General features: G+C 41.3%; 1 protein-coding gene across 3 annotated transcripts in view; it reads right to left on the reverse strand.

Moving 5' to 3' along the window:
• Positions 1–204: 204 nt before the first annotated feature.
• LOC115131313 (protein phosphatase 1, regulatory subunit 9A) overlaps positions 205–12,883 on the reverse strand; it is a 118,249-nt gene continuing 105,570 nt past the window's right edge. Inside the window, exons 15-20 of one of the 3 annotated variants that reach the window (XM_065020305.1) lie at positions 12,150–12,198; positions 11,619–11,663; positions 9,557–9,676; positions 9,001–9,024; positions 8,512–8,694; positions 205–8,233 (exon numbers count right to left, since the gene is read on the reverse strand). In XM_065020305.1, coding sequence (XP_064876377.1) covers positions 8,021–8,233; positions 8,512–8,694; positions 9,001–9,024; positions 9,557–9,676; positions 11,619–11,663; positions 12,150–12,198 — 634 coding nt within the window. In that variant the 3' untranslated portion in view covers positions 205–8,020. The remainder of the gene's footprint in view (positions 8,234–8,511; positions 8,695–9,000; positions 9,025–9,556; positions 9,677–11,618; positions 11,664–12,149; positions 12,199–12,883) is intronic. The other 2 variants (XM_065020306.1, XM_029662920.2) reach the window with 2 other exon arrangements.

A 12,883-nucleotide genomic window follows, 5' to 3' on the forward strand; every position in this document is an offset into this window, starting at 1 on the left:
TCTTCATACAGCTACAGGACTAGCTCTGGTCCATCACGCTATGACAACAACGACGAGTTGCCTCCGAGTGTACTAGACTAGAGGAACGTGCACTATCGCCCTGGACCAGAGCTAGGAAGAGACATGAGAAAAAATGTAAAAGCTTTACCTTCAACATGTTGTTTAAACACAGTAAAAAAGAGGAACTGGAAAAAGATAGAACAATGACAGTGACTCTGTTCCATTTTATTCAGTGTGACAGATAGCTGCCCATTCAACTTTTCAAAATGCAAAAGAGGGAGAGCAAAGAAAATTAGAAAAAAAGAGGGGAAAAAGAAGCACAGCCTTTTTTTGTGAACTAATGCAGCTAGCCTAGCAGTCATGATTATCTCTCAGAACATTCTCACGGACAGATCAACACCCCCTCAGCCCCACACAAACTGTACACAAGCTGCACACTGACGCAGTAGAAAACAAGGCTTCTTCAGGGTTAATACAGCATATTGCTTTCAACTTTTACTGTACATACAAAAGTCATAGAGTGCTGTCCAACGGTAGACTGGGCAGGTGAGCGTTGGGAATAGGTTGGAGTAGTGTTTCGTCATAAGCCCAGACGCTCTGTTATAAGAGTAGTACTGGACTAGATTGAGAGAAAGGATGCCGCAACTACAATAACAATGGAAGAGGAGGGAGATTTGCTCAGGTTATGCAATTTAAAATCAGGTTAATATACAAACTTCAATCATTGGTAATCACTCGATTTGATGATCATCATTTTCCTTTTTACAACATTTTATGAACATTTGTTTTAGAACTTTTTGGCAAAAGGGTAATCATACAATTACTTGATATTATAATGATGCGTTAATACACTAATGTTGCATAAGTTATTATAAACGATATACAAGATGCTTTGTTTTTAACATAAAATAATAAATAATACAATATAAACATTAATACCAGTGTGATCTAAGTGGCATTGCATGGAGGTATCATATTTCTGGCTCTTATCCCATCCACCAACACACAACACACTTGCCTTTAAAAGGATAGTTCACTCAGCAGTCAAGTTAAGCACTTTCAGTAAAGAGAAAAAAACGTGATGATGATTATGTATTTTTTGGTGAGAGTGAACTATACTTTTAACCCTCATATGGGTTGAAAATGGCAGATTTGGGCGCTGATAAATGCCTAAATTGGAACGCAGTGGTTGTACAGTAACATGCTATACATGATGTCAGACCTCCGGCTCTACACTTCACAGCTCTGTATGGGTTTTGACTGACAGGCGTCCTAACTCGTGCCCCGACCCTGCAGCTAATTGGGCAACGTTTTTGTTGTCCGAGAGAGGGAAACGCTGTAAATTAAGAGAACTCTATGTATTCTGAAAGATGAGACATTGAGGATTATAAATACTGCCTTGATGTCAAACAAGCAAGCCAAACACCAGAGTCCAAAATGTGCACTTCACATTTCCATATCATAAAACTAATGTCAGATACAGTGTCAATGTTTATGATCATTATGTTTGATGTACGGTTACAAGATGACATGGCGTTATACCCTGGGTTGTTCTGAACAGAATGAACCTATGTTTGTCTGTTGTGAAGTAAATGTACCGCAGCACAGGCACCTGAATGCACACGACCCATTTCTATGTGCACCAAAATGCTGATCTGTGTCCCTGAATTGCATTGTAAAAGCCTAACACTGTAATGTCGCATTTCATAATTTAGCTAGTCATGCTGGCAATAGAACAGGCTTTCAAATTATGCCCACTTGACCCAGATTGCGATTTATGGACCGTTTTTGGATTGCGTAAACAGTAATTCTGCGAGGGCCGGTTGCAGGAATATGTTCCAAACGAAACAAATGTGCTTGCTCTAGTTCCTCTAGCACAGGTAGGAGAGCAAAACAAAGAACGTTATATAGGGTGTCCAATTAAAAAGGCATATTTTGAACAATGGATATATAATGTGTAAATGTATAGATAATCATCTAAGAAGTTATTGGGAGTTTTTACCCATGTAGGATGTCCAGAATTGCAGTGACTCAATCAATGGAGGCCAGAGAAAAAACGTTTGACAAAATCTGGAAAATTGCATCACATCAGCTCGGCTGGATTCTGTGCAAAAATGAAGGCTACTGTCTACTTGACAAGGTCACTTTCCCCTTGAACTCATCTTTCTTCTCGAAACCACGGGACATAAAACAATATAGAAGTAAGATGGATATCGATTTTGAGACATAACATGTAGTATTTTCATATTTTATTATAGACTTTTCATATTAATTCTTGGTCTTAGTAGATTTCTCTAAAAAACAATCGTATATCTTTGAAATGTCAACGGAGCGCCGAGGATACATCAAGCTTTTTATTTGACATTTAATTCAGTTCGTGTCACGCCAATTTAATTTTTTGCAACCCGCAGAAACAACTTTGACGAAGACAACCACAAAATGTAAAATCCTAAAAAGTTGTTATGAGAAACCTGCACCGCTGTGTCAACAGAGCTCGGTGTTTATTGACAGATGTATTAGGTTATGAAATCCAACTTCTTTGATATGTTAGAGAAAGACCCCACTGAAAGATTCAGAACATGAATAATCATATTTGTCTTGGTACAAATGTATTATGTAACATAAGGAAGTGACATTTCATCACCAAAGCACGTTTTCTGGGCAGAGTGGCTGAACGCCCTACCTTATAGTTGAAGACTCTTTGAGTCATAAAAGTGCATTGGAATGACTTAGGAACTGTGAACACTTCAGAGAGGTGTGTGTCCACTTGGAGACACCAGTTAGTCCTCTCACTCAAGGCTTTGTCATTTTTTTGTCTTATGTTGCACCTACCCCACATTACTCCATTACAACAGCAGCATCACCATCATGGAGACATTTCAATGGCTATACAATGTATGTAAACATGAACAAATGATGATTCCTGGGTAAGATAATGGAACATAATGACTCAAATGAGTTTAAAATATATTCAAAACACATATTGCATAAAATATAATTACAACAGTATCAGTCGAAGTTTGGACACACCTACTCATTCCAGGGTTTTTCTTTTTACTAATTTCTACATTGTAGAATAATATTGAAGACATCCAAACTTTGACATAACACATATGGAATCATGTAGTAACCAAAAAGGTGTTAGACAAATCAAAATATATTTTATATTTGAGATCCTTCAAAGTAGCCACCCTTTGCCTTGATGACAGCTTTGCACACGCTTCATGGTGTAGTCACCTGGAATGCATTTCAATTAACAGTTGTGCCTTGTTAAAAGTACATTTGGAGTGTGTTTGAGCCAATCAGTTGTGTTGTGACAAGGTAGGGGTGGCATTCAGAATATAGCCCTATTTGGGGAAAAAGACCATGTCCATATTATTGCAAGAACAGATAAATTAAGCAAAGAGAAACGACAGTTCATCATTACTTTAAGACATGAAGGTCAGTCAATGCGGAGAATGTAAAGAACTTTGAAAGTTTCTTCAAGTGCAGTCGCAAAAAACATCAAGCGCTATGATGAAACTGGCTCTCATGAGGACCGCCACAGAAAAGTAAGACCCAGAGTTACCTCTGCTGCAGAGAATAAGTTAATTAGAGTTAAGTGCACCTCAGATTGCAGCCAAAATAAATGATTCACAGAGTTCAAGTAACAGACACATCTCAACATCAACTCTTCAGAGGAAACAATCAGGCCTTCACAGTCAATTCAAGGAACAATTAACCAGCATGGCTACCACAGCATTCTGCAGCGATACGCTATACCATCTGGTTTGCGCTGAGTAGGACTATCATTTGTTTTTCAACAGGACAACGACCCAACACACCTCCAGGCTGTGTAAGGGCTATTTGACCAAGGACAGTGATTGAGTGCTGCATAAGATGACCTGGCCTCCACAATCACCTGATATCAACCCAATTGAGATGGTTTTGGATGAGTTGGACTGCAGAGTGAAGGGAAAGCAGCCAACAAGTCCTCAGCATATGTAGGAACTCCTTCAAGACTGTTGGAAAAGCATTGCTCATGAAGCTGGTTGAGAGAATGCCAACAGTGCGCAAAGCTTTCATCAAGGCAAAGGGTGGCTACTTTTATATTTAGATTTGTTTAACACTTTTTTGGTTACTACATGATTCCATATGTGTTATTTCATAGTTCTGATATCTTCACTATTATTCTACAATGTAGAAAATAGTAAAAATAAAGAAAAACCCTGGAATGAGTTGGTGTGTCCAAACTGACTGGTACTGTATGTTAATGTCCTTTAAATAAAACTGATGTAAAGGTATCTGTGAAACAGAAATATGAAATCCAAAACGGTTGGACTGTATTGCGTGTATGTATCTGTTCTAGTGGAACGTTTGTAATCTCAGTAATTGTGTATGTACTGTGGCGAAACTGAGTCAATGATGAACCTGCACACAAATGTAATCCTCTCTTTCAGATTCTGTATCTTTCTTCTCATGTTTCAGTGTACACAGGTAGTGGGATACATTTTCCAATCATGGAAAACGGGCCATTTCGTAACCGCAGGGCATAAAACACAAACAGAATCACCTGAAAAGATATGGCCATATTATTTGCCAGCTTTGAGACAATCGGGTAGAAGCTGGTAGGGTTGCGAAAATCTAGGCAGCGGGTGGGTTTTACTTTAGTTATTTAGAGTAGGGGTTCTCATACTTTTTGGGGTCGGGGACCCCTTTTGTGTTAGCAAATTCATCAGAGACATCTGCAGTAGTCTCCACGGCTGGATGAACAAATGCTGCATTCAAGACAACTGGGAGCTCAGAATCTCTGTACTCTGAAATCTCCGACCTCAGACTTCAGTGCGTTCAAGACATCTGGAAACTCTGAAAAAAACTCGGGCCTCCTAGAGCTCTGACTTTCCGATCTGAAGATCAATGACGTCACGATTTGACCTTTGTTCCCAGTTGTCTTGAAAGCACCATGGGAAATAACATTTCAAAGGCCCCCCTCTTCTCATCTGAGAGATTTTTTTGCAGTTTTCAAGCTAATTTCCTGCAATTCTACACATTTTGCCATGAGGCAGCGATATATATATTTTTTGCAACTTTAAAACGAATATCCTGCAAGTCTACACAATTTGCCATGAGTCAGAGAGAAAACTTAGCCGTTTTAAAGCTTCAATTACAGTGCATTTAGGTTTTAAATAAAACAGTTTGGGGGAATAGTAATGAGTTGAAAAATGTATCATTGGTAGAGTACTGTGGATACCAATATCCCTGTGAGCCTCACATGCCCATGAGTTAAAAAAGTGTTAAACAAATCAAAATATATGTTATATTTGAGATTCTTCAAAGTAGCCACCCTTCGCCTTAATTAATAACAGCTTCGCACACTCTTGGCATTCTCTCAAACAGCTTCACGAGGTAGTCACCTAGAATGCATTTCAATTAACAGGTGTGCCTTGTTAAAAGATCATTTGTGGAATTTCTTTCCTTCATGCGTTTAAGCCAATCAGTTGTTTTGGGACATTTGTAGGGGGGTATACAGAATATAGCCCTATTTGGTAAAAGACCAAGTCCATATTATGGCAAGAACAGCTAAAATAAGCAAAGACAAACGACAGTCCATCATTACTTTAAGACATGAAGGTCAGTCAATGAGGAAAATGTCAAGAAGAAGAAAAAGTTTCTTACAAGTGCAGTCGCAAAAACCATCAAGCGTTATGATGGAACTGGTGCTCAGCATATGTGGGAACTCCTTCAAGACAAGTGCTCAGCATATGTGGGAACTCCTTCAAGACTGTTGGAAAAGCATTCCAGGTGAAGCTGGTTGAGTTTGCAAAGCTGTCATCAAGGCAAAGGGTGGCTACTTTTTTAGAATATAAAATATATTTGGATATATATATTTGGACACTTTTTTGGTTATGATTCCATATGTGTTATTTCATAGTTTTGATGTCTTCACTATTATTCTACAATGTAGAAAATAGTAAAAATAAAGAAAAATCCTCGAATGAGTAGGTGTGTCCAAACTTTTGACAGGTACTGTATATATTTTAGATCTGTCCTCTTAAACCTTACTGTACCTCCGCAACCCCACTTTGAGAACCCGATTTAGAGAGTATCAGAAAGAGGTTGAAAACAGGTTGATGAAACTATGTTCTCTTTGAAATGTCATCGTCCTGTTTTTGGAGCAGGGTCTGGTATGTTACAAATTCATGGAACTATTCACTTCACACTAAGAGGAATCAGTCCACTCACTAAGTCCTTAGTCATTCATAGTGTGAAGTGCTCTAATGCGATGCAGAGGCCAGTTTACTGTTAGCAAACTAAAGAGTTTAGTTCATACAGTAGTTGGAATTCCAGTGTTGAGATCTCCATTGTAGTTCCAGTAAGGAGTATAAATACTTTTTCCTCCCACAAACTTGGTTCTTATTCCAGTAAAACTTGTCTATTCAATAGACTTCAGTTCCTCTTGAGTAGCTCCAGTGTTGCCATCATTCTCAAGTAGTAGGAGTCAAGGAGCAGGCCTGACCCCTAGAGTGGTGAGATCTGGATATTGCCCCACCATCCACTACACAGACCTGACCCCTAATGGTGAGATCTAGGTATTGCCCCACCTAGTGGTTAAATCTGGGTATTGCCCCCACCATCCACCACACAGCCCTGACCCCTAGTGTTGAGATCTAGGTATTGCCCCACCAAGTGGTACGATCTGGGAATTGCCCCATCATCCACCACACAGCCCTGACCCCTAGCGGTGAGATCTAGGTGTTGGTTGCCCCACCTAGTGGTGAGATCTGGGTATTGCATTCATTATCCCCAACACAGGTCATTTGTAGAATATGTGCTTCATCAGAACTATGATGGGAAGATTCAGATTCCATAAATCCATCGATCTATCTGCACAGAATACACATGTTCATTTGATAAAAAATGGCACATTAGACTTCTCTATATGATCATATATGTACATTGTCATGATGTCTAAAGGTGTTTTATATAAGACATCATAAAAAGAGGAGGAACACAGACGGGTGTGAAGCTGATATATTTGGGGGTTTCTGTTTTCCGAATGAATAAATAAACCTGAATTACAGCAAAATAAATAATATGTAATGGAGGTGGAGGTTTGGAAACACTATGACAGGGTTTCCAAAACATGGTCCTCAGGACCCCAAGGGGTGCACGTTTTGGTTTCAACTAATCATCAAGCTTTGATCATTGGAATCAGCTGTGTAGTGTTAGGGCAAAAAAACAAAACGTGCACACCGTGGGATCCGTAGGACTGAGTTTGGGAAATACTGCACTACGAGGATGTACAATGAGATGAAAGGTAGGCAGGTGGGTGGGCAGCATCTTTACTATCCAACTGTCTGGTTATTTTGGTATTTGTTCGGTGGTACAGTAGCGTGACGGCCTCCAGCGCTACAGCCTCCAATAGTAGTGCACTGAACTCCACAGCCTGAACTCAAGCCCTGTTAGGTGTTATACTAGAGATATTACAGAAAGGAGGAGATGGGAATCGCATTGGGCTATGAATGGAGGAACGTATAACAGCAGACTGTTAACCAATCGCATTCACGTTGTCATGCTGCATCACGCTGTTGCTAAGCAAATCGTCACGCAATTCTCAAAGTCAGGGTATGAATCGAGAAACCTGCCTATCTTTCTCAAAAGTAGGTCATGTCACGATTCCAAAGCTATACGATATTACACAGAACAAGTTAATTATCTCACATCTCGGGAAAAGATTTGTAATGTTGGGTTTTTGACCCAGCACCCAATTGAGCTCTCCTTGTCCCAGAATCGCCCCGAGAATGCACCGCGGGCCCATTGACGACACATGGGCAACGTACACAATGAGCATTAATACGATTCCACTGGAGTTGCCCCATCTCCTCCTTAAAAGTATCTCTGGTTATATCAATTGACATATCACATAATACATCTGGTATTTTAGCTCAGTGGTTCTGGTGACTGTTTCTATCCCTGGAGATACTACTTTGTAGTGGTTGTTGGTAGACAGACAAGGAGAGGTAGGTCTTAAAGCCGTGGGTTACTTTGCTGTGCCTTCTGCTGTCTCGGAGAGGCCCTTGCTGCTGGGTTTGTGGGCCTGTTTCTGTTGCTGCTCCAGCTCTTTCTTACGGAGCTTCTCTCGCTGTTTGTCCAGTTTCTCCCTGTTCCTCCGAGCCTTCTCCATCAGGACCTTGAGGTCCTTTGCCTTCTTCTTGATCAGAGCCCGGTCCTGGGAGGAAGCAACGCCAAGGGTCTGTACACCAACACACACACACAGGGCAAGGGTCAGAGATCGGGGGGGGGATGTGAGTGAAGAGATGCACATGCAGGGAATTGAACGCAGCAGCTAGGGTCTAATAAAATACATCACAAGCTGTAACAATTTTAGCCTGTTTTTTTACAGTTAATATCTTTGGCCCAAAGCTTCAGGGTCAACTGTATAGTGTGGTGCTCTATAGCGCACCTCAGATTGAATCCCAAAGTAACTAACACAGCTGGATATGCACATTAACACAGGTTTCAGATCTTTACCTTGAGCTCAGTACTGTCCAGCTGCAGTAGCTGGTCTCCGTCTACGTTCTTGGCCATGAAATCTGGGATGTACTGATCCAGGTTTAGTCCCATGAGCCAGCGGGACACCTGCTGGGAGGTCCACTCTGTCACAATGAGGTTCTGCCACTGGTGCTGCTTGGGGCACTGGCCCCCATCTAGGATCTAGATACACACACACACACACGGTTGGAGGTATACAGAGATCCAAGCTTTCTTAAACCATTATTTCTCTCTCCACATGAAGTGACGAGAGCGAACACATAGTGATGGGTGATTTCAAATGAATAGTTTCTAAATGTTTAGAATAGGTGTTGACAGCATGCTGAAGACTGAACATCACATAAGAAACATGTAGTCCCAAGGTTTTGGAGTATCTACCGGTATGTTAAAACAATATGAGAATTATTGATGGATGGAGGCGTGTGATGTAAACACATTTCCTTTTAGCCGTTCAGAGCCAGATCCTACCTCCTCATCTATCATATCCAGACTCTGAACATGGCAGCACGGGGGACAACGGGACAGGAGAGGCCAGTCAATACAAAAACACAGTAGCACGCAATGGTGCCCTTTACAGGCCTACAGTGCAGGGTCTGCCAAACTCTGTCCTGGGCCCCCTGGGTGCATGTTTTGGTTTTTGTCCTAGCACTACACAGCTGATTCAAATGACCAACTCATCATCAAGCTTTGATTATTTGAATCAGCTGTGTAGAGCTAGGAAAGAAACAAAACATGCACCCAGGGGGCCCAGGACAGAGTTTGGGAGACCCTGCTACAGGGTACATACAAGATACAAAATGGCTGAATAGTGAACTTACCGTTGTTTACATCAAAGTTAGTTGAATTGAATATAAGTTGTAAGGAATTAAACAGGAAACAGGTCATTCGAACACCGTTGTTACACAGTCCGGACACTTGGCATGGCAGGAGCACTATGTGGTGAAATATAGGCACTTCAAATCTAGTTCAATAACTACTGCTTGTTGATACTGGGTTGATGTGAGATCAAATCTTTGTTTCTCACCTCGTCTGAGGAGAGCACCAGTGTGTGTGAGCGACTGGACATCTTGGCTTCAGTCAGCAGACCACTGACCTCCACTGAGCTGCTACTGCTGACACTCAGATCATCCTTCACCACAGGAACCTATGGAGAACAACACCATGCAGAAGTCTATTAGTCCTTAGTCAAAACATTGTTTACATCCAAAATGGCATCCTATGCCCTATTTAGTGCCCTATGGGCCCTGGTCAAAAGTTTGTGTGCCATTTCATGCCCAGACTTTTTGTTTTTACCTTTATTTAACGAGGCAAGTCAGTTAACAACAAATTCTTATTTACAATGACGGCCTACCCCGGCCAAACCTGGGCGCCGCCCTATGGGACTCCCATTCACGTCCGGTTGTGATACAGCCTGGAATCGAACCAAAGTCTGTAGTGACGCCTCTAGCATTGAGATGCAGTGCCTTAGACCGCTGCACCACTCGGGAGCCCATCTCACATATTGTATTCCCCTCTCAACACACAGAAATTCATTTTTGTTTTGTGATGTTTTTAATCCAAAGCAACTAAATGCCATTGTTGATGTAATTTGCTGCTGATTACAAAATGAATAGATGGACTAGACAGGACGGACTGTTACATACATATTCTGTGGACTTATCGCTAATTCAGAGACATATTGTTTTATTCAATGATGTGACGTAATGAAATATAACTTTGATATTATACTGCATAATTAAGCAATTTTACTGTGGTTTGAGTTGTTGTTTGGGGATCTGTAGCTGAACTGAGTCATCTTCCCTCAGCAGTGTGTGTGAGAGAGAGTGTGGGTGAGTGTGTGTGTATGCGCATATGTCGGTCTGTGAATGAGTATTTTGTGTGTGTGTGTGTGACGAACAGGCATGTGCGCATGCATGTGTGTTTATGTGTGTGTTTACCTGCGAGACCTCAGTAGTTCTCCCTGTCCCCAGTGATAACAATAATAAACTCTGTCTGGCAGACAGACTGGGGGCATCTTAATCTCTGAAGCTTACAGCTGGCCAGACCTACCTACCTACCGCCCAAGGTGGGCTTTCCTTAGTCAACATGGTGTCAGCGTTAGCCTTCATTAGATGTCTGCACAAACATAACCCTCCTTGTGATTTGAGGTACTGTAAGTCTGTCTGATTCTCTTGTCTGTGGCCAGATTGGATCCACTGAGCTCGGTAACTAGCTGCTTTTTTTGGGTGAAAAGCTTGAGCCAGATGCACACCATCCATTAGTGATTCCCTGTTGTGCAGCCTTGAGGTTTGTGAGAAGAGAGAGAGAGATACATCACTTGAACCTCACCTTAGGGGAGCGGTAGGCAGCTAGATTCAGCCCCGGGATGACTTTTGTTGGTGGGGATGGCCAGGAAATAATTACAACAATTTGTACACTACAAATTGACCACAACTAAGCCTAGAAAGAGATTGTATTTCAAAAATAACAATCATTTCATACCTTGATTACATTGAGACACAATTGCGTTTCTTCTTTTATTTGTGTGAATACTTGGGAACAGATTTCCTAAATTAACCACATTTTAAGCTGAATTCCAGCTGATTTTAAAGTATTTATTTTACTATAAACTTTGGGGGGCAAAACAAAATCACTTGCGGGCCGGTTTTGGCCCACGGGCCGACTGTTGCCGATCTCTGCCTTAAGGTTATGTATCAAGGATGAAAGACTAGATACTATGCAAAAAATGTGGTATTATATTGAAGTGATTTCCCCATTACTATGGACAAATCAAACAGCCAGTGATTGAAAGAGAAATGCTGTTACGCAAAAACCCAACCTCTGAAATGAAAATAACAAAATAAAGACTGATTCACATTCTTTGAAGAAATTATGAATGATTCATTACTGTTCAGATTTCCATTTGATTTAATTAACTTCAGTCTAATCCAACATGCCTCTATATTTGTGTAAATTACTGAAATGAACTTTGATGAAGTACAATATGAATATGCTAATTAGACCGTGTCATGCCCTGCTATGTACAGTACTTGTTCGTATTCTGTTTGATTGGGTATGATTGGAGCAAACAAGAATAAATACAATACCAAGTCATATGAATAGGAGAAGAAGTGGGGCCAAGTAAGAGATTTCTGTTAAACGCATCAAAACCAGACACAGGTTAAATCAATGCAACGTGAACAAACAATATGCAACACAATAAATAGCCTTTAGGTATTATATGCATTAGAACACATCAGTGAGCACTGTCAATACATATTATCATGTAGATGCCCTGTTTCTGATCACCGTGCCCCAGAGGTTTGAATCAATGTTGGTTTCCCAAATAGCACCCTCTCCCCTACATAGTACACTACGTTTGACCAGGGCACTATGTAGGGGAGAGGGTGCAATTTTGGACACAACCAGAGTCTACAGTATTTAATCAATGTCAATAGTTTAAACTCACATGGTCCAGTACTAGCCTGGTAACCATAGTGTCTGTGCTGAAGCCAAACATCAGCCTATCAGCCTATCATCTACACAACGACAGAAGAGTTACTGTACGTACATCATGGGACCTGGCTAGTCTAGTACCACTACAGACACACAGTTTGGGTTTCTCTTCACACACATACCTTGGCCTTGAGCTTCTCTGGGCTATTCTCAGCAGAGGGCTCTGTAGAACTAGGGAAAAGAGACATGGGTTAGTAGAGAAAACACAGATCAAACATTTGAGATACAAAAACAGTGTGAAAATAGGTTGGGAACAGCAGACTGGGACAAACAACTACAAACAGAGTGCCAGAGTTACTAAACCCCTGAAACCCCAGAGAGAATCACACCAGTAAAACCCCTAAACCTCCAGAGAGAATCACACCAGTAAAACCCCTAAACCTCCAGAGAGAATCACACCAGTAAAACCCCTAAACCTCCAGAGAGAATCACACCAGTAAAACCCCTAAACCTCCAGAGAGAATCACACCAGTAAAACCCCTAAACCTCCAGAGAGAATCACACCAGTAAAACCCCTAAACCTCCAGAGAGAATCACACCAGTAAAACCCCTGTACCCTCAGAGAGAATCACACTAGTAAAACCCCTAAACCTCCAGAGAGAATCACACCAGTAAAACCTTGTACCCTCAGAGAGAATCACACCAGTAAAACCCCTAAACCTCCAGAGAGAATCACACCAGTAAAACCCCTGAACCCCCAGAGAGAATCACACCAGTAAAACCTTGTACCCCCAGAGAGAATCACACCAGTAAAACCCCTAAACCTCCAGAGAGAATCACACCAGTAAAACCCCTGTACCCTCAGAGAGAATCACACCAGTAAAACCCCTAAACCTCCAGAGAGAATCACACCAGT

Source organism: Oncorhynchus nerka, linkage group LG7 (genome assembly GCF_034236695.1).
Source record: "Oncorhynchus nerka isolate Pitt River linkage group LG7, Oner_Uvic_2.0, whole genome shotgun sequence".
NCBI classification, from domain to species: domain Eukaryota; kingdom Metazoa; phylum Chordata; class Actinopteri; order Salmoniformes; family Salmonidae; genus Oncorhynchus; species Oncorhynchus nerka.